A 27,460-nucleotide genomic window follows, 5' to 3' on the forward strand; every position below is an offset into this window, starting at 1 on the left:
CTAAACGGATTAAGAAGACGGAGGGAACCCCGTATCAGCGCCTCCATGCCTGACGCATTGATCGATGATCCAACAATGCGGAGACGTATCATCCAAATACCCATTATTTGAGAACCTCTGTGTGGACACCTGAATACTTAATAAACGGATAAAATTAACATTAATAACGAAACTGTCCGCCTTCGATCTACATCTTATCCGTAGGTACTGAAACGCATGTCCCTAATAGTCACATTCTGGATCTTAAACGAGTCGTTTCGTGTCTAAAAAACATTTTTTTAATTTAAAAAAAACCAAAACCAGTTCACATTTTGTACCATAAAATTTCATTTCACCTGTTTTCTCGTTGGAGATCATGGAAAAAGCTGCAAGTATCAAAAGTGAGCTTTCGAATAAGGTATTGACATCTGGAATAATTTTTCTATTTTTTTTTTGTTGAACGAATTGTTGTGAGTGAAGTATTTGGTCTTGCAGTCGGATAATGAAAGCAACGAGGAAGAATTTTCTCAGCAATATCCGGTGCTTCTGGACTTGGATGAAGTGACAAAGAAACAGCAGTTGGCGAAGGCTGAGGTAAAGAACGAGACAGTGAAATCGTCTCCGGAGGAGTCAGTTGTTTCCCGGAGACAAAATTTGAAGAAACGGTGGCAGGAACGGTCTCCTGACGGTGTTCTGGTGATACGGGTACCTGAACCGGAGGTCGTCGGACCTCATCCTCATCTGGAAATACTTCAGGCAAATATAAGGGCCGTCCAGAGGGAACCCTCGCAGACTGAACGAGGTATTACATTTTTAGTGTTTTCGAGAACGTTGAAAAAACATGAGCATACACGAAGGGAAAAATTCATTAGAAATTATCGAACTTTTTGGTAATCGTGACGTATTTTCGCTGCATCCGGAAAGTTACCGTACTCAATAAAATTTGTTCAGTGTTTAATAAAAATTATCTATCGATTCGAAAAAATTACTTGACTGTTGGACAATTTGTCTCGAACGGCCAGATAAACTTTATCAGGAACTTAAATTTTACTGAACAGTATGGTAGTTTTTTCCGAATGGCTGCAGTACATTACGATTACCACACGGAAAAAAATACGCATTAAAAATTATGGAGCTCAAGTTGGGTTATCGATGAAAGAGATGACGAGGAAAATTGAAGTGCATTACCGTAATTTTTAGCAGAAAATTCAGATAAAAATTCGGAAACCCTATGAAAAAACTTCATAACAGTTCCGTAAAAGTTTTCTTACTCTTATTCTTAATAATTAATGTTTTCAATTTTTCTTTAATTGTAATTTTTTGATAATTATTAGTGACTATTTCTCTTCGTGCGAATAATTGAGTAATTTCTAATGACTAGAGTGCGACGTCGTTTATTGAAAATTTTTAAAAAATGTTAAAATAAACCCAAAGTTTTGTATGTGAAACATTGTGCAATACATTCAAAAAATGTCAGAATACCATCCCGAATATCTAATTTTTCCTTTTTAGTCCGGATCCATTCGGAAGGCACCCAATACTACCAATTTACCAAATTGGTAAAAATTAAAGAAAAAAATGACTAATTACGCTTCAGTAACGGTCGCCTGCTAATGTTGATGTTTCCTAGACTTTCAAATTTTCCGAAAAAGCACTAAATTTCACTCAAAACTTTTTATCAACAATTAATTTTTATTGATACCTTTAATACAAAGGACTGCTCATCTGTCTTATCCTGAACTTCTCGTACTCCTGAATTTCGTCATTTTCACGTTTGTCATACGGTTTGACGCTCATATTCCTCTTCTTTTCCTTGGTGTCCCTTCCCAATGAAGAAATATAGATCTGCTTGATCCGGGTACCCTCGGTATTGCCAGTAAGGAGAGTTCGCCCCTCTGACTTCTTCGTTTTATTGCTGCTCTCACGTTTGTCGTCCCGTTTCCACCATAAGAACCCCAGGAAGTCGATGATCATCTTCCACCAGGTCTTCTCTTCCTTCTTACCGTCCTCCGGCTTCAAGGGATTATTCTCAACGAATTGAAGGGCATTCCCCCCGTCCTCTGGGCCTTGGAGCGTCTCCTCTTTGAAGATGTCATCTCCATCGTTGCTTTTCAAGCTCAAGGATTCAGGATTTACGTCAACTTCTTCGAAGCCCCGGAATTCTTCGGAGAGGCTCTCGACCGCTGACAATTCGTCAGTAATAACTAAATGTTCATTCCCTTCATTCGCAGCCACCGCAGACGATGATTCATCCAGAAACTCATTTGAAGACATCTGAATGGAAATGTCTTGGTGATCTTTCCCGTATCCTTTGACAGCCGGAGTTTTCATTGTGTCGCCGTAATTTATTCTCGTTATTTCCGTGGAAGGTTGGTCCCTCACTAGCAACTGCGGATTGCGCCTTATTTTAGTTACGTCTTCGACATCGTCTTCTGAAGGGAGAGGTTCCGTTGACGATTGCGGAAACAGCCGCAATTTTTTCATTGTTTTGGTCAACGGGCGAAGAGACGAGTCGAAAAACTGAGCTTCGTTCAGTCGCGTTCCTTTTCGACTTTTCCTCATGATGAATATCGAGGTCGACGATCATTGGTTCATTTCAAGAATTAATTCAAGTCATTTGTGTAACGAAAATTTTGCAGTTTTTGTCGGCAGCTGTGTGTCAATTTTTGTTTTCGATTTCTTGCAGCTGCATTCACGCATGTGAGCTGTAAAATATAAATCTAATATTTACACCTATGTATTATAAACATGTGTGAACAAATCCCATTTACTGTGGGAGAGACGGGAAGAGAACTGAATATGTTTGATTGGACTTTGATTACAGTTGGAATGCACGCAAGAGATTCAGTAGCAAAGTGGTCATTCGGTCGGAGTCGTTTTTTCGAAAATGAGCTTTTTACGGTAATAGACTCTATATATGGAAAGAAGAATAGTCGAAAAATTATGGAAGTTTTACGTAATCATAGGGCGATCTTTGTGTTCGGGAAGAAGTATTGAAGGTACCATAAAATTGTCCTGAAAGTTTCATAAAAATTTCTGGTCGCTAGGACACAGTTTCGTATAAAAACTGTTTATTCGTGAAATTATTTTTCAAGAGATATTCAATCGAACGTTTTAATTGAGGTTGTTGGGTGTAAAATACTTACTCGGTAGATTTTGTTTAAATTTTTACGGTAAATAGTTCAAAAAAATAGTTGCAAAATGATTACTTCTGAATTTACTAATGAACTTGAGATATAAATTTTTGAAATTTGGATCATTGAATTTTTGAAATATCAACGGCTTGAGAATCAACTAAAAATTGTTTGAGGTCTAAAACGCAGCAGTGAATACAGCAAACAAAATAAATCAATTGACTGGTTGTTTTCGAGAAATAACTACAGACAGTTCATAAATTTACATAATAAATATATATAATACATACAAAAAATAAATTCATAAAATAAATAAATAAATGTATATAATTTATATAACAAATGTACTAAAATCATTACAATGGAAATGATATAATTGTATTTTAGCTGCCTATACACAATCCAATTAATCAAGTTAAACTATATACTGTCAAAAAATTGTACTCTAATTTGGACTTCATTGCAGCGTCTAAACTTTTTGCAGAGACTGTCGTACAACAACCTTAATACGTCATCTAGCCTCAACGGGAGGTTCTTCAAACTAATTTTCACAGCGAAAACGTAAAAACATCCGAATATTTTCCACAATTTTATCTGTTTGTTTTTTTACTTTATATTTTTCAGATTACAAAAAATCTGCATGTGATCGTGAACGCACGCGCATGCGCGACATGAATCGTGCGTTTGAATTATTGAGATCAAAGTTACCGATCTGCAAGCCTCCGGGAAAAAAACTGTCCAAGATTGAGTCCTTGAGGCATGCGATCACCTACATCAGGCATCTCCAGAGTCTCCTGGAGCCCCAGTATCCATATATCCCCAGCATTCCGGAGCGACCGAGTTATTACGGAGCTAGTTCACCAGTTGGATCTTACGAGGTGCAGCATCCGGGGAGGTGGGAATCTCGGGCGTACTACAGATACGATTATCACGCGTCTTTCATGCCACCTCTCGCTCCACCCGGGCTACAACCAGTCACGAGATCACTCGATGATGAGGGACAAGATTTCCGATACAACACACATTCTTGATGATTGGGAAATCTTTAAGTAAAAAGTCATTGTGATGAAGTGCACCTGACGGTCCGACAGTCTTCCAACGGAGAGAATAGTCGGGTAAAAATTGTTTAAAAATTCATCGCAAATTTTGTTGTATGAAAGATAATCGATGAGGTCAATGTAATTTAATTAAAAAAGACGTTTCTGGAGGATATTTCACGATTTTTTCAGTAGAACACGAAGTATGATAAATACTACTGGACAGATTATAGATAACTGTTGCTTTCCACTTTTTTCTGATTTTTATTTAATTGAAAGTAAACTTCCCTATAGATATAAATTCATGATTTTAAAGAGTCAACGCAGAAAGGGATTACCAGTTTTGAATACTAATAGATTCGTCCCAAGGATGAGAGAATATTCTCAACTATTTTTCTGTCCTTCGCCATAAACAAAATTTTAAAAAAGTGGACCATGTAAAATGTAGAAAATATCTCAATAAAGTAAGTTATTCAAAGAAATCCCATTAAGTCAATTTTTTATATTAAGTATTTCCGGCGAAGCATTGAGACAATTTCAATTCCAAATTACATTTTTTATGGAATTCCAATTCGTTTAGATTAAGTTCCAAACCGCAGTATTCACAATTTAAAAAAATATTTTTTTGTTTTTTTTTCTCTCAAGTGTACGCAAGGAACTCTTTGTTCTATACAATGATTGAGAATAAGAAAAACAGTAAATTATCGAGAATCATCGAGAAATGACCCTCAATACGTCCAATTCCAATCCAGGTCAACCCATCGTAAACTCAAATTTACGGATTTTGTTTCGATTTTTTCAAATTCAGCTGCCTCCTGAAGATATAAATCTCCCTAAAATAATCGATGAATGAAAAATAATCTATGAATATTTTTCTAATTTTGATACTGCATTAGCAATTACTATTTCCGCTTTTTTCTCAAAATCTTTTTTTTTTGAGAAATTATATTCTTCGTTATAATCCGTCTAAAACTCAAAATTTGAAGAATAATCGATGAGAAAGACGAATATAATTGCTATTTTTTATCAAATTCTGTATATTTTGGCCTCTATCATCTTCTGGCTCGATATGAGAGGTAGTTGCGATGGGGGGGGAGGGGCTGCGGAAAAAAACCCATTTCCCCTGTAGGAGTTTCAAGTCTAGATGGATGAAGTTTTCACTCAGACGTGTGCACGTTTCATCAGTCGGTTGTGTCAAGGATTACAGCTAATGACGATTTTCTACTGAAATTCAGTTCAAAATTTATTGAAAATTTCATAATTCCACCGCTTTCTCCCCTAAATCGTAATGCTGTACTTAATCTGTTGATTAGAATTGACAGGTGCAATGGACGGATAAATATGTAAAGGTAAATCCCAGATCATAGTCTCCACATCTAAACTAGCTGGTCCCTGCCAGTGCGTAATATTCTCCTGCGGTGTTTCCAGGAGTTTCAGAGTCGTAACAAATTCAAAGTGCAGCCGCCATTTCAACATCACGAAATCAGTGGTGAAGTCTGGAGTGACGTGAAAGGGTATAGGAAGAACCAGTTGAGAATATTTCAAGCCCAGACACACTTCGTGGTGCTTGTTGTAGTTCACCAACGTTGGAGTAGTTTTTCCTCGTTTGTAGTCCTCGGCAACGTGCTCCTCTGATTGTAATGAAACTGATAGTTGAGCACAAGAAACTGTCGCGTTCGAGAAATCAAAAGTCCCTACGATGTCTTCACCAAGTTTGTACGAGTTTTTGAAAAGGCAGAACCGAACCACTCGCCCTCGGCCGTTTGTTATGTTGTAGAAATTTGGACTGCGTCTTGCTGTTAAATTCTGGGAAAAGGATAAACAATAAAATAATAATTATTTATTCAACGTGCGTCCAGTGATTGGAAAATGTAAAAGGAGGTAAACCAGTTATGAAGGAAGATTAGCCAACATACAGTCAAAATCGTCATTGACTTTGAATGAATTCAGAACAGGGCAGGCACAATTAGTTTTTGGCTCTTCTTGAAAATTTGCCTTTTTCGACTTGAACGGTTTTACCGCTTCGCTACACAGAGAGAAAATTCCGCCAAAAATCAATATGCTACTGACCAACCCATGGGACGAATCGTGGTCACCAAAGAATCCGGATGTGGCGCCATAATTTTTAAGGAAATCCCGGAGAAACGAAGTGTACGTTCTTTTGAAATTAGGGTGCCATAATCGAATTTTTCGATGGCTCACTCGCATTCCATTTTGATCTTTGTTGGTCCCACCACTAGTGGATATCATTCTAAATTTTTACCGGATTCACATGGAATAGTCATGTATTTTTCTCTCCACGTACGGGATTTGTTTTTCGAGAAATAGCGTCCAACTCTGCTTGTCAATACCTGAAGTGTTTGAAGAGCAATGTCCAGTGGTGTTTCGCGTTCCTGAGTCTCCATGAAGGGATTATTTGGACTGAGATCAACACTGTCATTGCAAATAGCCACTTCTGGTAATTCTGGAAGAGTAAAAACAAAAAATACTCGATAAATTGGTTCTCCTTCAGTCAAGGCGAATTAATGATCATTATTCAGCTGATGGTTTACCACTTAATGAGAGAACTCTGAAGGGAATACGAAGGAGCTTTATTGGTGATGTTACTCTCTGGGTTCCTACTGTTATCTTATAAGAGTATTTCACTGCATGACCTTTGTAAGAAGGGGGTGCTTCACTTGGAATTGTCTCTCGATAAATATCTATGAACGAAAGAGAATAAACGAATTTTAAAAATTCTCTTCTCTTCTTGGATTATATTGTGCAGAAATTATGGCTCACATGTTTTACTTTCCCCCGGAGATAATCTCAAATCACAGAATAAAATTTTTGGCTTTGTATTCACCACTGCATGACCGTTGTCCTGCTGTCCAGGTGCAAACGTTGTGTCTACAAAAATATTTATGTAACCATTATGACCATCAACAATTCAATTATTATTAAAGCACTTTCTATACAAATTACTCTGACATTTACCCGCATTTATAGCTCCCAATCGGTTCGTGAAATTGATTTTGTCTGTGAGAACTGCTTTTGCATTTATGGAACATTGACAATGAACTTGAGCACTTGCCCATGCCAGACCCTCGAAGACGTCACTGAAATTCCCCAAAAAAATGTATAATCTCTTCAATTAGGAATCTTTGTGTAAAAAGTCATTTTGTTATTTTGGATTATTCCCGAGCGAGACCATCAAAATAAATAAATGGAAAACATACGGTCGACAACATCTATTTTATGAGTTAACACTAGAACTACCAAGGGGGTCAAATGGCTTGTTTGACATTTCTTATAATTATAACCCATTTCAGGTACATTTTGTTTCTAAAAATTTTGTAGGACTTTTTGTAAAACATACAAATAATTAATTCTGGAAAACAGTTATCTTTTTTTTATTATTATGTTGTAAAATAGTATGCAGTATACCTACATATACCGAGATGGGTCATTGTGACTCCGCACAATCCGGTTTTCGGTGCTGTTCTATTGTAACGTGGAAACAAAACTAATATCTAAACAAACTTCCCTAGTTGGCACTATAAGACAAAATAAGAGAGAACTACCTAAACTTGCAAAATCAAAAAAGGATAACATGTCTCGCTTCTCGACAGTGCTTTATAAAGCAGAAAATTGTACTCTGACCATATATAAGAGTGAACCCAATAAAAAAAGTATTAGTGCTCAGTTCAAAACATAAGTCAGTGAAAATTGAAAAAGATGAAAAACGTTTACCTCAAACGATTACATTTTATAACAATACCAAATTTGGCGTAGATGTTACGGAACAAATGGCTCGGAAATATACCGTGATAGCTGGATCCCGAAGATCGCCATTACAAGAGTTTTATATTATAAAAAGATATAAAAAGAAACGACAAGAGAAAATATTTCAAGAAAAGACTTTTTATTCCAGTTATCCGAAGAACTTGCAATTGACTACAAAGAACTAATCGGTAGATCTACAGATCAAGTAGAAGGAATATCATCATCTATATCGTCACCAAATCAGACACATATTTCGATGAAACGTAAACGGTGTCAAATAACACATTGTACTAATAATAAAACGAACAACATTTGTGGTACATGCGAAAAACGAGTCTGTGGTAAATGTTCTGCTAAAATATCTGTAACTTGCAAAAAATGTTTTTAACTTTTATGCATAATTATTTAAAAAATTGCTGCTATTATATTACTATTATGAAAAGATTATATTTAAGTTTTGTTCATAAAATTACAAAATATATAAAAACGTAAAAATGACTGTCTTTTCTTATATATCTTTTAGTAATTTAAGAAACAAGTCATTTTGACCCATCCGGTAGAAGTAGGTATACGTCAATCGTCGGTAGTTCTAGTGTTAACAATTGCTAAAAAAATTATAGACAATTATAACCTGTGACTCTGAGACTTTTGATGATTCGGATTCAATGGATTTGTGAACGTCACATAGCACTCTATAACCTCACCCGAAAAATATATTGAACCTTTAGTCAATTTAGCTACTATTTCTATCATGTTGATTAAGTAGTTAAGGATAACACAATACAACAATTCACGTTTCAACACATTCGCACCGAATTATTAGAGTTGGAAACATCGTTGGCATGTTCGACAAAAATATTATGTACTGTCAAAACATATTGTTATCAGAGCCAGCTTTGTATGGGGATAACCGACCGATGCTTAATTGTGTTTAACCAAGTAGTGACATCTGTATGACACAAGCGGAATCCTTAGGCCTCTATACGTAAGGTATGAGGGGGGGCTCCGTTTGTACTTTCTCAACTCTACAAATGATCAACTGTACAGAGAATTTTCCAACATTGAGAGCACCAGTGTGCAGGGATTCAACTGTTGAGACAAAAAGGCAAGCTGTACATGTGGCGCTGGGTCCATATGTACAGCCACATTATTGTCTCGACAGTTGAATCCCTGCACAGTGATGCTCTCACCATTTGAAAATTTTCTGTACAGTTGATCATTTGTACAGTTGAGAAAGTACAAACGGAGCCCCCCCCCCCAACTACAAAATTGAGTAACGGCGGCGCATGAACTACGATGATGGACGTGTCTGTCGGTAAAGCATTATCATGGAGAACATGGCTAACTAGGCTGGGAGGTTTTTGGCTGTAAGAGGCCTAGGAGCCGAGAAAAACGCGAAAAACGAAAAACTCGATCAAAGAGGATAGACCAAAGTAGAGGCTCAGTTCTGGGGGTTTGAGTAACTTTCGAGTCCTAGTGGGGTATCTGCATATCGGCCAAGCCGGTAACGCCTCAGTAGCAGTCCCGCAGAGGGACTCCCGCTGCCACGGAGACAAGTCCAGAGTGGAGATATAGGTATCTGCGCCTTTGAAATGTTTCTTTATGTTTTTTCAGCCATAATATGTCGTTTTTAGGTTTACAAAAATTAATTTAAAAGATCTATTTTTCCCGGTCAGGAGAGAAATATTTTCACCTGGCCAATTAGTTAAGCATGTACCAAGAGCTAAATAAAATGTTTCAATTGATATATTGGCGCCCAGCGAGCGTCCTCAAATCGCATATTGTTGACTCGAGTTCGATTCCAGCCTCCATCGTTTTTTTTTCTTTTTTATTTATATTATATCAATTTTTTTTCTATAAATGGTTAATCGATAATCGAAATACCTCAAGAGAATCATATCAAATGGTAATTCGAATAATGATTCACCATTTCTTAAAAAAAAGACACTGCAAGAGATATCGAAATTATGTAGGAAACAAGGATCGCTGAATCAATAAATTAAAATGATAGTTGGATTTTTACGGTGACAATAATTAATATTCCTCTTACCCTGTAAAAAAAACAAAATGTTTGACTATTAAAAAACTCTCTCAAGTTTAATCTGTGCAAAAATCTCGGGGTCCTTTCCTCTCAATTAGCTTTTACGGTGAGCTGCTAGGAGGTCTAGCTTAACACAAAGGGACCCTCGTGACCCTATTACAATTCACTTGAACCCCATTCAAAAATAAATATATTTTTCTTCTTTATATACTGATCGGGTAACTCTACGACCGCTTGTGAGAGAGCAGACTATGAAACTCTCATCTTAAAAGCGTGTTTATTTATTAATTTTTTTATTTATCAACAAATTATTAACCGAAAATTTTCGAGCTCTTAATAAATCAAAGCGAATTAATATGTGTGAAAATTTATTTAAAAAAAAAGAACGGCATCCTGTTCCTCGTAATCGCACCCAAAATGGACTAAAGCCATCTAGGGATAGATTCAGTTACCACCTGTTAACCCATTATCCCTTTTAAAATCAATGCTCACCCAGTAAAAGTATCGTATTTTTCAATAGTTTCATAAGTAGACTCAGCATCTCGTGCCCGACTCTCAGCAGTATGTTCCCTCTTGGATCCACCAATGACGAGAATGGTTTTCTTCTGAGTCAATCGGTACCTATAAATTTCAACCCCATTTGTCTACCCTCACTACCCCATTTCATAAATTGCCGACGGGGTAAAAAAAATTGTCTCCACCGGGGCTAGAAAAATGGGGTTGATTTTTATAGGTATAGATCGACTCAGAATCACCCCCTGAGTCGATTTACCCACCCCTGTAGAGACATTTTTTTTTACCCCGTCGGCCACCTTGGTAAAGGGGTAGTACTTTGGTCTATCCTCTTTGAACTTGATTTTAGAATTATTCCCGGAGCCTTAGAAGAATGACAAATGGGCTGCCTCGTGCTTCGTGATAATGCCTTACCAAGAGGCACATTCACCATCGTTGTTCATGCACCACCGCTACCCAATTTTGCAGTCGGCCACTCCATAAAACGTCAGCAGTCTCCCCTTATCATCTAATCTCTGCAAATGCATCATCAACTCAAGAAGGGTTGAGTATGCTGACTTCAACATAGTTTTTGCCTTGACAACCTACCCCCACCACATCAATTTTACATGCAAACAGGTGCACCCCACTTTTTTTCTTACACGAAAAACTTATGTTGACATCAGTATATCACGAGTTAAATATCACACTTGATGGTTTGCCGGTTCTGCGAAGACAAGTGATGAACAAAATGGTTAAAAATGAATGAAAAAATCTTTATTTTTGTTTACAAATGCTCAGATTTATCATCATAATTCGAAATAATAGGAACACCGATCGTTTCTAATGATAATAATGACACTTTTTAGTGAAGTATAAAAATTGCTCATTTTTTAAAAGAAATATTAGCTCAGAATTCAATAGTTTTGTGTTGTCCACTGATTTGTCTTGCCCACTTCGGAAAAACCCCGTCTTCTCCAATTATTCCCACAGTATAAGACGGTGACAACGTTTTTTCCTGTAAATTGAATCAGACTAGTTTCATTTCAGTAAAAGATGCCGAGTAGTTGACTGGAAGAAAATTACAACCTTGAAATTGCTGTTACCGACATGTTAAAACAAAAAAAAACTATATCGCAGAACCGAAACTGAAGACCACAAATTTTCTAAATATAAATAGAAATTTTTAGCAATTTTTAAATTTATTTTCTAATGTCTAATATACCTCGAGTGCAATGATGTAATTTTACGAAAGTTATGATTTTTTTTGTCTAGCCAAATGGAAGAGTCATCAGTGTAAAATCGTCCTGAAGAAATTCATAGCACGAGAGGCGATAGAAAACAATGGATTTATCTTCATGGTCCACTTGCATGTTAATGATCTCTGCAAACCGCTTATCCGACAAGTTTTTCATGAACTTGAAGAACGTTTGCGTGAATTTGGTGGCAAATTTTTTTTCTTTCTCTCCACTGCCATCACCTGAGAAAATGAAAATATTTATTACTTGACCTCTATTATTTCTTGCGTTGCATGTTTAACTTCCTCGGGATGTCCTCGAATATCTGTTGAAGTTCGACAGAGCATTGACATGTCGGAGAGAACTGTCATCATTCAGTATGAAGGTAGTTCGATGAAGCTCAGGAATCACTGGCAGGTTGATCTCCAGCGTTTCTGCTTGACCTGCCTCCGCTACTGTCGCAATATCAGGCACCGATTCCGCTGGATTTTCTAACACCTTTTCAAATGTCTCCGTGTTGTCCATAATTTTGACGAAAATTGTATCAATTGCAGCCGAAAAGGTACGTCAACGATTTAGAGTTTAATGTTTTGTGTGAAGTCACCGGCAATTGATGTGTAAAATGATATGTTGTTTCCGAATAGATCGGATGTTGATTTCAACATGTCTTCAAATATCCATTGTTCCCAGAGCTCATGAGTGCAGGGTATAACTTCCTCGGTCAGTTGGCCGATGATGAAGCTCACGATTGTGTTAGGTGAGTGCCTAATGATTTTCTAAAAATCAAGTCGTTATCATACAATTCATAACTCGAAATTACGGTACCATTAAACACAAATTGAATTGAAGAAAAAAAGTTTGTAGTTGTCTATTATCTTTGAATTAATTAAAAGGGCACCACTACCTTAATGACTACAATTTCATGAACTCAAATTTCATTTTTTGACTTTTTGTTTCAGAATTATGGTGGGTGTGTTCTCAAATTCGGGGTTTTGTCCAGGGAATCCCTCTAGATATTGTGATTCCTGAGAAGAATATTTCCGACGAAATCTCATCGATGAGCATCCAAATAACAGAATATCCAGGGGGTCATGTGCTTCTCATAACTCCTGAACAACTTCTTACCAACGTTTCTACCCACCCACCGACCAAAACAGTTCCATCTTCTAATGAAAATACTGATCAGCACCTTCAAACCGTCTTCAATCAAACCCTCCTGGGTTTGCAAAAGCAACTGACGGACATTTTGTCAAAAGTAACTGTCTTGGAATCAAAACTGGAGAGAAAGCTGATTCAGGATGTCAAGAAGTCACCGAATGTCTTCTTCGTCCCTCCGAACCGGACAGAATCATCGCCAATCGGCCGATCTGCCCTTGAACATCTGAGAGATCGAATAACCAATGACAGAGTCGAGTGGATGATTCCTCCAACAGAGCCCATACCTCCAGCCCCTGAACCCCCATCCAAACATCTGTTCTCCAGAATCATTCCCCACGATCACTCGACATCTTCATCAGTTCCTGAGCAGCAGATCGATCTGTTGAATCGATCGAAGAGGAGGAGCGAGAGGACACGTGAAACACCTGATAAAAAATCAAAAGTGCTTTCCCTGTGTGCCCAGATTACTCCATTTGATGAGAAAATTCAAAATTCGTCTGCCATCGCGAGTATACGCCGATCGAAAAGGACTCGTCGGGATGTATTGAGCAATACCGATAAGTTGAAGGAACCGCCGCTGATGTCAGGATTGTTACGTGCGAGCTTCAAGGAACGAGAAAAATATAGAATAACTCAGAATGCAGTACTGAGAGCGTTCATAATGTCCAATTTCGTTATGAGGGATAAGAACTCCTCCAGGGATCAGGATGATGCGTGAAGATTTATTTTATGATCAGTGTCAAATCTATCCACTTTATAACGATTCATGTTCGTACCCAAGGGTTTTTTTATGGTTTCCTATGTTATGAAACATACATATATGTGATATAGTGGTTGGGAAGCTTGTTAGATTAGCTTCGAAATGGCACCTAACGTGTCCAATTTTGATAGTTTCTCATTGACTCACAAGAGTTTTAAGGGAAAAATTAATTTTAAAGTTTTGCTCAAAACAGTCACTTTGGTATAATTGTTCCAAGCCCTACACTCTATCCACTCTGGAGAGATATCCATAGACGCCTTTGAAGTGTGTTAATAGTTTTCCAAAATAGTATATGATAATTACAATTTCAGTGAATCTCGGTAGAGTTATTGTAGGGAGAAACAATTGACAAACGGAAGGACTGCGAGATAAAGAAAAGAGAAATATGTCAAGTTTTATAAAGCTGCCTTGTGGGTTTTTACAGAGAAGATATGTAAAAATATGTACTCGATCGCTTTATTCATTCAAAGACAATCCTAAAATGAAGAGATTGAAGGAAAAACAAGCATTTTTTCAGGTATCTCTATCATTAATATTGCAGTAATTAATTTTTGTTGTCAATCAAAGTTTTCTAAGATGATTCACGTAACTTCTTTGAGCGCTTTTTCTTCTACATTTCTAACAAACATTTTTTTCTATTTTTTTTCCAACACGATACAGTTAAATTTTTATATCGCGTTTTTTTCACAAAGTAATTGTAATACTCTCTAATTGCAACAGTTTTTGGAACCAAAAAGGCCCCAGTTGCATCCAAATAAGAAAAATCTAAGCGTCGTAAATAGTGAGCTGTAGTTAAATGTCACCCCAACGATTCAAGGCATTAGTTTAATGATTAAATAATTATACTGAAAAATAAATTCTTGAAATAATAATAATTTTCAGTACAAAATAATAATTCGTCTGAACAAGTAATCGTTTAATTAGTGTAAACACAGGCTAAAACAGACGTTTACCCAAAATTGTAATATATTTTATGATTGAGAGCTTTCATTTGAGAGTAACAAAAAATTAGTTGCCTTTCCTTTTGATAGCGACACGATGGAGTTCCAGTTTATCTGAAAGGAGGCACCAAAGATAAAATTTTCTACGGAGCTACCTGGGGACTCATGGGAATAGGCTTCATTATGTGCGTTAAGTATGTCGCAGAAAACATATCACAGGTTTAACAGGAGCCTCCTGAAAAAAGGAAATCGAATGTCTCGATTCGATAAGATTTTTGTTATCGATCAACAGAACGTTAATATATTTTTTGAATATTTCATTCACTTCTAATTGTAATAAATCACACTCTTTGTAATTTATAATAAAATTTATTCGGGAAGATTCAATAAGGCACATGTAGACGTTCCACCTATTCTAGTAACTCGTTAGACGATTCCTTCAAAAAAAGAAATCACTTGAGCACACGAAACATCGACTCTGTATCTAAATGCAAAAGTCCAGTATAGAACGTGTGTTGGTTCCTCTCAACCATTCAATGTAATTTGTAATCTTGGGTTGATATCACAGCAAGCAACGTACTTATTAACCCAATGTTATTGGAGAGGAAAAACTAAATATTTATCAATATCTAGCGTTTTCCAATGACTAACAGCCGTGACCATTAGCAGTCAACCATTAATATTCAAATCTTTTCTATGATTCACAATCATAAAGGGAGATACATGAGAGCTTCTTCATTAGCGAAAAAAAAATAAATTAGAATACTAAAATGATTCTGGTGTTGTTTACACTACAATTAATTTTCTTGTAGCAAATTTATTGCGAGGAAAGACTCTCGAGATTTTTGTCTCAAATTATTCACTCCATGAATAATCTCTTGAATTAGTAGAAATCCTCGTCACCCTTAAGTTAAAAAATTTAGATTTTCCTCTTCAATAGCCAATAAAAGTAGTAGTTTCCAAACGCATCAGTGCGTTACACTCGCTGAAGGCTCAAAAGCCTTTGGCAACGAGTACAAAAATCCTATGAAAACCCACGTATGTAAATTCTCTCTCGTCTGTTGAAAATTTTTATGCTCTTTCAGTGAATAAAAAATGAACGAAAAAACGGTCCAGCGGTCTGAACATTCTCATAAATCACTGTTTCCATCTTGTCCCTTCTGTCTCCTCTTCCCCAGGTTCTTCCTCTCCCCATTTCCCAAATTTTTCCTCCAGTTTCCATCGATTTTCTTCAATTTCTCTTTTCTCTTGTTCATCAAATCCGTAAGAGCTTCGCTAAAATGCATCAGAGTCTCGGAAATTGGTCGTTCCATAAACTTTTCAGAAATTTCCTCGAACATATCTTCACCTTCAATTGACAGTTCACTCCTCAGAATTCTGAATTGATCAATAATCTCCTTGAGGCTCTTTTTGGCATCATTGAGAACAATTGGATCGTCAGTTTCGACAATTAACTTATCAACTTGGTAAAAGTTGGCTTCAAGAGAAACAGCACCTACTTCATCAAGCCCCTCAGCTGAATCGGGAGAAGAATCAGCAGTTGAATCCGCTGAAGACCACTTCCTCATCGACTCAGGATCTTCAGACGCTAAATCCTTCTCAAACTCCTTGAACTGATTTATAATGTTTCTGATGCTATCCTTCACAGTTGCTACCTTCATTCCAGCAGATTTCTTCTGTTGTGGACTTGTTTGGAATTCTGCAGAGTCTTTCCTGCTGACTGGCACTGGCTTTGACACAGTTTCTGTAATTTTTCTTTTTATTTTCGGCTCAATTTTTGAAGAATCTTCAAGGCTCTGAGAATTCATCTCTTCTTTTGCTTCTAATTCTTCTTTCTTCGTCATAATTAATTTTCTAATTGCTACTTTGAGCCCATTATCTTCTTTAATAGGTTCAGGAGCCTCAGTTGAAACCTGTTCTATTTTTTGCTGAATTTTTCTCTCAAGTTTCGAAACCTTAACTTCAACCTGTGGTAATTTTTTAATGACTTCCAAACTTTCTGCTATTGGCTCCGACTTCTTTGGAATTTTCTTTTCAACTTTTACTCTCTCTTCTATTTCCAGGGTTGAATCTGGAATATCGTCAGACTTCTTGAGAATTTTTCTCTCAATTTTCACAATTTTTTCGATTTCCATTTGTCGTTTCTCGTTAATTTCCCTTTGAATTTCCTCCAATTTTGCTTCCAGCACTCGCATTTCTACTTTATTACTCTTTCTGTCAACGGTTTCGGGTCTTTTTTTCGATTTATCATCGATTTTCAAACCTCCAGAACCTTTCATCTGCAATTTATCAAATACTAATGAGTTATCATCTTCGTATTGAAGATATTCATCAGCAATGGAGTCTTCAGTCATCGATGGTCCATCAACCTCTTCACTCTGCTCTAAAGACTCCTCTTGAATAGAATTTGAAAATTCTTCTGCAGAACAATTTTGGTCCTCCTTTATTTCTTGATTTTCCAAATAATCCTCTTGCTGTTCTTCGGCCTCTTCCACCACCTCTTCCACCATCTCGTCTTTCTGATCATCCATCTTCTCAAAGTCCTCTATCTCCTCAGGAATGATTTCAAATTCTTTGTATCTCTCTTTTACTCCACCAATGATTGATTTTCGTTTCATAATGAAAATAGTCGGCTTAGTTTTGATTTTAATTGGAGGAATCATATTATAATTGAGAGCTATGTGAGAGAATCCATCAACAGCATCAAGAATATCATGAGTTCTGAGATAAGGTTTTATATTCGGTGAATACTTGCTCTTGGCTTCCATCAACAGATGAGTGAATTGCTGAAGGGCCTCTGGATCATCATAACTGATATTTTCTAATTTCGAGTAACTCCATTTTGGATTTAACTGAGTGAATCTAGAGACGCCAGTTTGAGCAGTTAGAACGTCGATATGAATATTCAGTGGGGATTTGGTGTCCCTTTCGAGTCGATGGAGCTTCATGATGGCCATTCCTCCTGGATAATTGGAGCCTGCCACGCACAGAAAGAACATCGAGCCAATGGTATTGAGAATAAGATGTGCGATAATGCCCAAGGAGAGTATAAGCCAGATAGTGGATTTCCCTCGGTTCTCCCAGATCCTGTGGCAAACAGAGGCAGCTGCAATGTTGAGGAGGGGAAATACGTAGATAATGAAACGGAGTTCCTTGTGGGGGAGGAAGGAGAACAAGAGGATAAAGATTACTGCAGGGACTGCTAGGGCTCTTACTCGAGCATCCCACAGCATTCCCAGAGGCACCAGAAGGCTGGAGAAGCCGAGACCTCGTGGCAGAGCTGAATAAAAGTACCAGAAGAATGGTAATGTCTGAAGGTAAATTTAAGGAAAGATATTTTGTGATGTTCCTAACAATAATGGACAAAAAAGTGGTTACTAAAGATTTTCAAGGACTTTCTTCAACTAATATTAGTGTAAATTTAGGTCAATCTCTGATATTTTGAAGGCATAAAATACCTCGAAAGCCACATACAATTTGTTAGAGCTTTTCAACATTTCGAATTTCCAACCGAAGAATTCCGTTAAATAATTGTCAAAGGATAAATTACATAATTTGAAGACATTTAATCACCGCTTAATTGAGAAAATAATTGAATTCTCGATAACTTAAATTTAGTAAGAGAAAGGATACACCCCACTCGCTGCTTTTGTTAAGTACGGTATTGAAATAAAAGACTTCCCCCTCTGGCCATAGAATCCTCCTCCAAAATATGGAATCCACTCCTATCGTAAGTGCTAAAAAGAAAATTCCAGCAGGAACTGCGATTTTGAATAATCTGAAAAAAACACGTTTGTACAACGCCATAATCACCTAGTTGGGCTGATAATAATTGGATCTGTTTCTGGTCTATATTTGAATTCTATATTTACGTGAGTTGAGAATTTAAATACCTTGGCACTGACAATTTCTGGTAACCTATATCGTATAGGAGGAATAATCCCAAAAGCATCGATAATTCAGCACGAAATAATATTATTGCTGCTGCTGATGACCATATGAAGATTATGTGGTTCTGCTTCAACCATCCGTATAAGGCTAATAAAACTGAAAAAAAATTGGATGTATTGTTATCAAAGTTTTTAAAACTGACCGATTCAAATTATTCCTATTTTATCACTTTGGCAGTGATTTATGGAAGAGAAAAATAATGAAAAAAAATAGAATAATATATTAATTTTAATGATACACTTTCTTGCAATTTCAAGATGAATTCAAATGATCAACGGTTTATGATTAATGGTTTCCCACCATTTTTTTAAAGTTTTCATAACTCTTCATAATTAATCAGTTAAGAAAACCTTTCCACTTCAAGAAATAATTGCCTTCCTCTGCATCATTGGTGAATTGAAGATTAGTAGTCGACAAAGGAAGTATGGGACTTGATTCAATCTTCGATCCGATTTTGATTGGAATAGATGAATGAATTTAATTATAGAATATATTAACAAATAATGTTCATCATGCATTAAAGTAAAAAATTGCTTCTTCTTGTGCTAATGAGGGTAATTAAGTAAAATACAAACCTAAGGGCATTGCCATTATATTTGGCAGAGGCCTGCTCAAATAATACATGAAATGGAACTGTGTCACTGTGATTGCAACGAACCATTTTGTGAATTGCACCCCAAATATCTTCTCAAGCGCTTGTCGATATAGTCGGAGAGCTGCGATAACAATTAGTCCTAAAACCGCTCTGACTGAAAATCAATTTTAAAGAAGTTTTTTAATTCACCATATCGATCTTTCCGATTTATTATTCAATAAGATTTTTCGATTATTCCTGTACCGTTTTTCCATTTTAGAAAATAGCTCTTGAATTTTTAAATATACCTATGTATTGACTGCAGAATTTGTTGAAATTAAAATGTGTCACGGCAGCAACAAGAGGTGATGATAATCCAGATATCATGAGGGGGCCAAGAAATGTTCTTGGGACGACTCCAGGAAATTCGTGATGGTCATACTATAAAAAAAAGTAAAATATATCGATAATTATTAATCTCGCAGACTAAAGAATACAAAAATATGCAGAAATTCCTAACATATTCTTATGTATCATTGACAAGAGCAAAAAAGATCAACAGAATTTCTCCCTGTGATATCAACATTAAAAAAAATCTGCTACATTTTTAAAAAATCTTTTGAATATGGAATTATATTCCCCATTGCCCTTTTCTTTAAGCTCTTTGTTATTTGCAAAACAGCATTACGTGACCCCGAAATGGGAAAAAATTCAAATTTAAATGGACAAGGAAGTGAACAGCTGATCCCATAGTTTAAAAATAAATCAATTTCTAAATTTAATGCTCACATTTTTGCGTAACAATTACCCATCGATGCATTTAAATTCAACAATTCAATATCAATGAAAATTATGGCAATAATAATCCATTAGTGTATAGAACTTTTTCTGTCAATGACAAACATCTGTAAAACATAAACAAATTCTGAAAATACCTCGGTCAGGTTATAGCCATGATACAGAATGTCGTGCATGGCTTGAAGATTGAAGGATTCCTCCACTTTGGTGAATGGACAGTACAACAAGTGCACAGCCCCCACGAATATAATTAAATTATCCATTTCAATTGATGTTATTTAATTGTTATTATTTCCGTGGAAGTGTTAAATTTAAAGGGCTTCGTTGAACCCGGCAGTGGGTCGTCGTGGCGGCTGGGAGCCGAAACACGAACACACATGCACTCCATTTGTGTTGTAACCCGTGACAGAAGTTATATTACAGCTATGCTTTGGCATCACGGATATATTCGTTACTTCTCATTGGTTGAGAATATCCAGACGCATTTAAAAAATTTGAATCATACCAAGTCGTCTTTACAAAACATGTGTGAATTTATTTGTAATTGGTGAACATTTTTTTTCTTAGAGCAAGGAGCACTAGGTTTCCGTAAATTGTCATTTTGATCTGTTGGAGATGCTAATGGTAGATTCCTGCAGTAAGAGGTTAAGGATAGTCTTTCCAGGGGATCACGTGACCAAATTTATTTTTCCAATCACAGACAAAATAATTTTTTGACTTGATGAAAGCCAAATTCTGATAGGCGCTCATGATGTCCCCAGGTCGGAAATTAGATTTAAGAAAAAATTGTGTTGGCTGTAATTAGTCAATTAAAAGTCAATTTGGTCACGTGATCTTTCTAAGTGTGTTAGGCCCAAATAGTCCGGTAAAATGGAATCGTTTCTACTAAATGTAAATTGTATGTTTTAACGATATTTTCGAGGTAAATTTATGTATTAACAAAATATGAATAGTAATTACTGAGTGAGGAGGATTAAAACTACATATGAGAAGATCGACATCAAATGAACAGGGCAAATCAAATTGATCATGAGAATGTTCTTAGTTTTTTCAAAAATGTTTAACTAACGAAAATTGAAAGCGAGTTTCCGGTGTTTCTTCTCTGTCTCCAGGCTTTCTTACGCCATCACTACTCCATTCTACCATTCGTTCTATTGTCAAGGTCCTCTGATTCCTATTTCTTGGGAACTGAAGACATTTTCAAAAATGGATTTATACCTCTCGGATTTTATATACAAAATATCGTAAGCTAATTGCTTATAGGATAAAGAGACCGACTCTAAATATTCTCTTTTCATGTTGTACAGATTTGTTTAAAGATGCTACCGATCGCACTTTTTGTTATTGAGTTGTATGTTAAACTAAGGTCCATCGCAAGATGGGCACAATGTTATAGAAGTCTAGTGAAGGAGTTATCTTCTTGTGGCAATTGTATGGTGTTCCTATCGGGGCTTTAACGATTTTATGTCGGTGTTGTGTGGGGAGATTTAATGCAGGAAAATGACATTCAATTGTTGCATCAGAAGATTTAGCAGCAGCAACAATAAATGTAGCTCTTGTCCATATTCATTCGAAAGTATAATGGTAATTCATTAGCAAAAACAGATGTAATTGGCATAATAGAAGAGCAATGCACACTTGTTTTTTGAAAGATTTCTTTTATCACATCATATCATGAATTTCCGACAACATAACTTCATAACTTTGACATGATTTCATAATTCGATTTTATGATTACTCAACTTCTTACGATTACAGAATACTCCTATATGAAGAAAAATGTTTAGATGTGGAAAAAAATACGAAAACGACACTCTTAAATTCATGACATAGATCAGATCATTTATTGTTATCAAAAATGTTTTATATCAATAATGGAAAAATACCATCTAGGCACGATAATTTTAATAAATCACTGGCGTTATATCGAAGACTATAAGTGGCTGTGGAATTCTGCATGTATAAAGTGGAAAATTATTGGATTGATTGAAATAAGTATAATCTGCACAGCCGCTCACACTCCACACCCATGTAAAATTACTTGGCACGAAGATTTGTTTTTGTAATAAAATAGAAAAAAAATTACAATCACTTTTTTCAAAGAGACTATCGGGATTTTTGAGAAAAATTCAAAATTACAGGAATGTGCAGACACTTGTAGAAATTGTCTTGTAAGTATCAAAGTATAATTAATCGTATTTGACTCAAGAGAAAATGATAATGACCATAAAAGTGATTCATAAGAAAATGCAATCAGAAAAAAAATTCTCTGCTTATGTCCCTTGCCTTTTTTCCTACAAAAATGCATTCATGAAGTAAAGAATATGCATATGAGAATTAAACTAATTACCCTACGTAATATAATTAAAACTGGAATCCTCCTTGCGGGGTAGAATCGGTAGCATGGAAGTTGAGTTGCCCATCAACAGTTTCAGGTGCAATTTGAGCACCTTCTGACTCCTGAAACGTAAAATAATAAACAAGATTACCACATCTAACCGTAAATCAACAACCTAAATACAGGGAATTTTCCCAAAATTAATTTACGCACTTGTGCTTTGAAAAATCAGTTTGATTAGCATGATAAAGATGCCATTGACAACAATAAAAAAGATATTTAGTTTAAAAATATCTAATCACCAGCCCGATGTGTGGAAGAATGAGTATATAAATCGATGAAACAAGAAATCTCTTACCGCATCTGAGAAGAAGGTATCGATCATTGAAGCAGCTTTCTGATAAATCTTCTCATTCTCATGGTGTTGCAGATCCTCTAACTTATCCAGTCCACCAATTTCCTCGATCATCATAGCGATTTGCTCCAGTTGTCCCATCTTCTCAGCAGCACTCAGGATGTTTGTCAATCCGTCTAGAACGACAATAACGGCTTTCTGATCCTTCGCTTGCAAAATATTGCAGAAAGGCGGCAAAACGTTTTGGTGAATCAACTGCACAAGTTGGTGAATTGAACCACCAGAGGTTAAATTTGTAACTGCCCATGCTGCTTCCTTCTGAGCCTTGAAATCGCCCTGTAAATGCCAGAGAATTATCCATAAGACTTCAACTATTTCAATTACCGGGACTTTCCATTAAATTAAAGGGAAGAAATTGAGAAAAGGACTAGGCAGAGTCCTCGGAAGCAATATTCTTCGTTAAAGAGAGCCTCAACTTCCTTTAAGTCCCAGAAAAAAATTGAGGAATCTTTACAGAAATTTTTTAAATACTTTATTTTAGATATGGAGAGAGTTGATGCATCATTGCATTATCTCGTACTTCCGACGCTATTTATTGATTTTCTCCTATAAATAAATCAGTAAATCCAAATTCTATGTAATTGATTTTGTAAGATAATTGTTTCGTATCCACCAGCTATTCACCTTTTTTTTTTCTCTCAACCCTAAAATCGCGCGAAGACCAAGAACCTCAGACCCGTCATTTATGGTGGGAAACTCCCCAATAGTTGCTAGCACCCATATGCTGAACACACTTCTAGAAGGATCTGGCCAGAGATTTATGACTTCAAAAATGTCAAATTTCTACCGTTTTTCAAGTCACACCCTCTCTACTCCCACCATCAATAGAGCACACCAATGAGTTCGAAGGTTCTTGGCCCACCAATCATAGAAACAACAAATAATTGTTGTATTTCAATTTCCCTACTCTTGCGCGAGGAAAACAAGAGAGTTCAGTTCGTTTTTGGGAGTGAAGTTAGCGTGAAGTCATAAGTTTTTTTGTATACATTGTACGCAAAGCCGTATTCAATAAAAAATAGCAAATAGTGCTTGAAGGACCCATTGTCAGTGTCATGTGATTATTAGTTTGCCTCAACAATTAACTTTCTTCTCGCGCGGTTGTAACACCTGAAGAGACTTCAGAGAAAACATCACATCTCGAGTGATATTAATTGAGTAGCTCGAGTGTATCACCCCTGTGTTGATACAATAATGTCGACTAATATAGAAAAAAAAATTAACGAGAAATGTAGCAGTAAATGCGGTTTTCCGAATTAGTGAAATTTAAGAATGGCCATTGCCATTTGAAAAAGTACATCGAGAAAAAATTGCACTCACCGTAGCAAGAACCTGAATGAGAGGGGGTAGAATTCCAGCATTAATAACATGCTGAATCTGTTCGTGATTACCAGCAGTGATATTGCTGATAGTCCAAGCAGCCTCCTTAACAATATTCACTCTCTTATGTTCCAACAATGCTTTTAGATTAGGCAGTCCTCCAGCATTGATAATAGCATCGGTCTGGGTGTCATTTCCAGTAACGATATTCCCTACAGCCCTCAATGTAGGGGTCAAGACAGTAGACTCAGGTGATGCTAGTAGTGCAACGAGTTTAGGGACAACACCAGAGTCAACTACAGCTTGAATTTTGTAGTTTTCACCATCAGTAAGATATGACAGAGCCCAACAGGCATCTGCCAAGATGTCAGGATCATCAGCAGTAAGCAAACGATTGAGCACCGGCAGGGCTTGCTTCACAATCTCAAATGATGGTGGTGGATTTTTATTTCTGCATAAATTAGAGATCGTCCAGACGATGTTCCTTGTGAACGACACGGAGGTGTCAGTCTTTACGAGATTCAATAGCAAAGGCATGCAGTCTTCCTCTAATACGAGATCACGAGCTTCAGGACCATCTCCCGCAATGTTTCCAAGTGCCCATACTGCCTGCTCTGCTACATTTGCAGCTGGTGATTGCAATAATTCCACGAGCTTGGGAATGGCTCCATGTCGAGCAACCATCATTGTCTGCTCTGACGTACCTGAGGCCACGTTGGTCAATGCCCAAGCGGCCTCAAACTGGAGCGCTGGATTGTTATGATGTGAGAGAAATTCGATGCATCGTGGAACGATTCCTTTAGATATCATTATGTCAATGGGTGGGTGCTTTTCACGTGAAAGCATTTTCCTGCAGGCCTGTGTTGCTTGCAGCTGTACTACTTCATCAGATCCATTCATTCCTGCGACTATCTCATCAATAGACATGCCAATGGGAGACTGGACATGTTCGTCTGCTGATAGTAGGGGCTCAGGTTCAATTGTCAAGTTGCGACGTTTTAGCAGCTGATCATCACGACGGGCTTTACGAAGTTCCACTGATACCTCATTGCGTCTCCTGCGTGCATCCTAGTGATAAGAAAAATATTAACGAAGTTTAATGGTAGGGGCTTTCTGACATAGAACGGGAAAATAAACAATCCCTGCCCACGTGCAGGATTATCAGCCGAGCCGAAGGCGACAGTGATAAACACGTGAGTCGTCATCTTTTACTTCATATCTTGTGATTAGAACATCACTTTCCGGTTCGGCGGAGACGCAAAACGAGATTTTCCTCCCCCGAAGGGAAATACTATTTTGCGGCTGTCAGGACAGAATGGTATTATTGAACATCTGCACGTAAAATTCATACATTGCTTTGAGAGGAAACTACATCTTTCTTGCCCTAGAGGGGAAGTCAGGACTGTGCCAATGGTGGAGTCCTGAGTTTCCGCCCGAGAAAGTCACTTCCTTTCTGAGGGCAGGAAGTGCGGGGAAAGTGAGTGCTTTTCGCTCTAGGGTAGAAGTTTTCTTCCAAGGACGGGAAATGTTCATTTTCATCCCCCTCAACAGGCAACAAAAGACAAACTTGTGATTGCAGGTCTGCTGAAAAATAGCAGGTACTCCTCGGAAGGGAAAACATGATTTTGGGCCCTTGATGCACATTATATTCATTGTTCAATACCTGATTAGAAACGTTCCTTATGGGAATGGTTAATGGATGTCAAGTGCTTGGTGAATGTCATTAGAGACAAACAAGTTTAATGGTCAGATAATGGATTAATATCCGTTGTATAAAATACCAAGTATGTGAGATAATCAAGGGACTTGTGACTACGAAACATAGCGTATTCTTAATAGAAAATGCATGTATTTAACTGCTAAAAAATGGGCCAAAAAGTAGAAGTTTATAGCTTCCATTGTGGGACGAAAGCAATGCTAAGGATTAAAAAAACAATAAATGAATAAATAATTCAATATGTGACATTGGAATGACCTTAAAATTTACCTCAGACTTGAAATTATTTTTGAATTTAGCCAAACGGCTATTGTGGTGAGCCTCAGCAGCCGGCATGATGTCAACAATGACCTGAAAAATCAATAAAATTTACCAGCTCAATACAAACTACCAATATCCTTCCAATGCTCCACAGGTAAGCATCAGTACAACTTAATAAGTGCTCTAAAAATCCTCAGGAATCACTTAATATTTAATTATAAATCTCGAGTAAATGAAAGAATCGAATAATCATGGTTTGTTAAAAATGTTAAATTTTAATATGTTAATAATACATTTTTTTCATTAAGAGGTTATTGCAATTTTGAAATCATTTTAATATTGAAGCAGATAAACAACTGAATAATTGACATCAAATTTGATAAGTGGTTTATCAAATGAGTAATTAAAGATGGAAATGATTGTATCCTTTGTCCTTCGTCAACTGCCGAAGCCGTTGAAAATTTCAACGGTCACACGCAGAATTTTTCTTTTTCTATCCCTTGATATGTCAACTCCATTAATTTATTTAAAGTAGCTACTTTGAAGAATGGCTTTGGAAGGGTTATGGATTGAGACTCACCTTTTTTAATCACGAATAAATATGAAATATTCCAATCAAATAATAAATCGCGACCCGCACGACAAAATTGCTCCAATGTATATGCAGTAGTTAGTGGCCCACCGTTTTCAACTGTGATCACTGTGAAGGTTATTATTTGAGGCTAGTGGCTCCAACTAGTTGGATAGAACCCTCAGTCTTATGACCATTGACCACTGTGAAGTTGTTATTGCATACACATTGTATGTGACTGGGTGTGTGGAAAGAAGTCTCACCATTAATACCTAAAAAATCATCTGTTGATTCGCGAGGGCGCTAGACACACATTCTTCACCCGCCAAAAGAAAAATTTATGAAAAAAAACATTCAAGATAGAAAATTAATACATTAACATTTATTAAAAATTATAGAAATTAGCGTTTCCGTTGAGATGTCTAACCAAAGGAAAACTGTTTCAACCAATCTGAATCTCAGTTCGTCTGCTTTTGTCTATTTTGCTAAATTTTTCAACCAACTGTAGTAAAATAATGATATTCTTTAAAATATTTCCTTCTTATAAACAAATAATAAACGTTGTTCCCCAACTGTGGATCTTTTACGAAGTGTCCAATGATTTCTAAATTTTTTCACGTGTAATGATAAAAAATTGAAATTTTAATATTTCACTACAACGGAAATGTGAATTTTTCCATAAAACACTGTATACGGTTGGATTTTTCAACTTTTTTTTCTTAACAGAAATTATAACTAAAATTGAAGAAAAAATTATGCTACCAAACGTAATCGAGTTTTCTAAAAATTGTTACGTCGTTGGCCAAAGAGGATAGACCAAAGTAGAGGCTCAGTTCTGGGGGTTTGACTGACGCCAGTTTCTCCACGTTACCGACACGATTTCACCCCCGAGGAGACGGGGCGCCACGAGTCCTACTGGGGTATCTGCATATCGGCCAAGCGGGGGGGCTCCGTTTGTACTTGTTCAAGTGTA

The 27,460-nt window shown here is 36.7% G+C and overlaps 5 protein-coding genes across 5 annotated transcripts; 2 read left to right on the forward strand and 3 right to left on the reverse strand.

The window, feature by feature from the left end:
• Positions 1–4,700, forward strand: LOC135162737 (transcription factor atoh8). The gene is made up of 4 exons (XM_064121528.1): positions 1–204; positions 353–397; positions 475–781; positions 3,738–4,700. Exons 2-4 carry the CDS (start codon positions 356–358, stop codon positions 4,142–4,144), a joined length of 756 nt encoding a protein of 251 aa, XP_063977598.1. The 5' UTR covers positions 1–204; positions 353–355; the 3' UTR covers positions 4,145–4,700.
• Positions 4,701–5,380: 680 nt separating this feature from the next.
• Positions 5,381–8,836, reverse strand: LOC135162735 (RAB6A-GEF complex partner protein 2). The gene is made up of 6 exons (XM_064121518.1): positions 8,547–8,836; positions 7,127–7,248; positions 6,932–7,039; positions 6,703–6,852; positions 6,502–6,614; positions 5,381–5,956 (listed from the first exon to the last, which is right to left on the reverse strand). The coding sequence occupies exons 1-6, from the start codon at positions 8,666–8,668 to the stop codon at positions 5,429–5,431; spliced, it is 1,143 nt and encodes a 380-aa protein (XP_063977588.1). The 5' UTR covers positions 8,669–8,836; the 3' UTR covers positions 5,381–5,428.
• Positions 8,837–12,408: 3,572 nt separating this feature from the next.
• Positions 12,409–14,771, forward strand: LOC135162910 (uncharacterized). The gene is made up of 3 exons (XM_064121859.1): positions 12,409–12,443; positions 12,646–14,121; positions 14,636–14,771. Exons 1-2 carry the CDS (start codon positions 12,419–12,421, stop codon positions 13,560–13,562), a joined length of 942 nt encoding a protein of 313 aa, XP_063977929.1. The 5' UTR covers positions 12,409–12,418; the 3' UTR covers positions 13,563–14,121; positions 14,636–14,771.
• Positions 14,772–14,894: 123 nt separating this feature from the next.
• LOC135162906 (probable Dol-P-Man:Man(7)GlcNAc(2)-PP-Dol alpha-1,6-mannosyltransferase) lies at positions 14,895–20,530 on the reverse strand. The gene is made up of 6 exons (XM_064121852.1): positions 20,006–20,530; positions 19,379–19,511; positions 19,072–19,245; positions 18,439–18,592; positions 18,179–18,323; positions 14,895–17,856 (listed from the first exon to the last, which is right to left on the reverse strand). The coding sequence occupies exons 1-6, from the start codon at positions 20,129–20,131 to the stop codon at positions 15,676–15,678; spliced, it is 2,913 nt and encodes a 970-aa protein (XP_063977922.1). The 5' UTR covers positions 20,132–20,530; the 3' UTR covers positions 14,895–15,675.
• Positions 20,531–21,689: 1,159 nt separating this feature from the next.
• Pen (Pendulin) lies at positions 21,690–26,654 on the reverse strand. The gene is made up of 5 exons (XM_064121853.1): positions 26,497–26,654; positions 25,926–26,006; positions 23,939–25,006; positions 22,565–22,897; positions 21,690–22,328 (listed from the first exon to the last, which is right to left on the reverse strand). The coding sequence occupies exons 2-5, from the start codon at positions 25,989–25,991 to the stop codon at positions 22,233–22,235; spliced, it is 1,563 nt and encodes a 520-aa protein (XP_063977923.1). The 5' UTR covers positions 25,992–26,006; positions 26,497–26,654; the 3' UTR covers positions 21,690–22,232.
• Between the last annotated feature and the right edge of the window lie 806 nt (positions 26,655–27,460).

This window comes from Diachasmimorpha longicaudata, chromosome 5, assembly GCF_034640455.1.
Source record: "Diachasmimorpha longicaudata isolate KC_UGA_2023 chromosome 5, iyDiaLong2, whole genome shotgun sequence".
NCBI classification, from domain to species: Eukaryota; Metazoa; Arthropoda; class Insecta; order Hymenoptera; family Braconidae; genus Diachasmimorpha; species Diachasmimorpha longicaudata.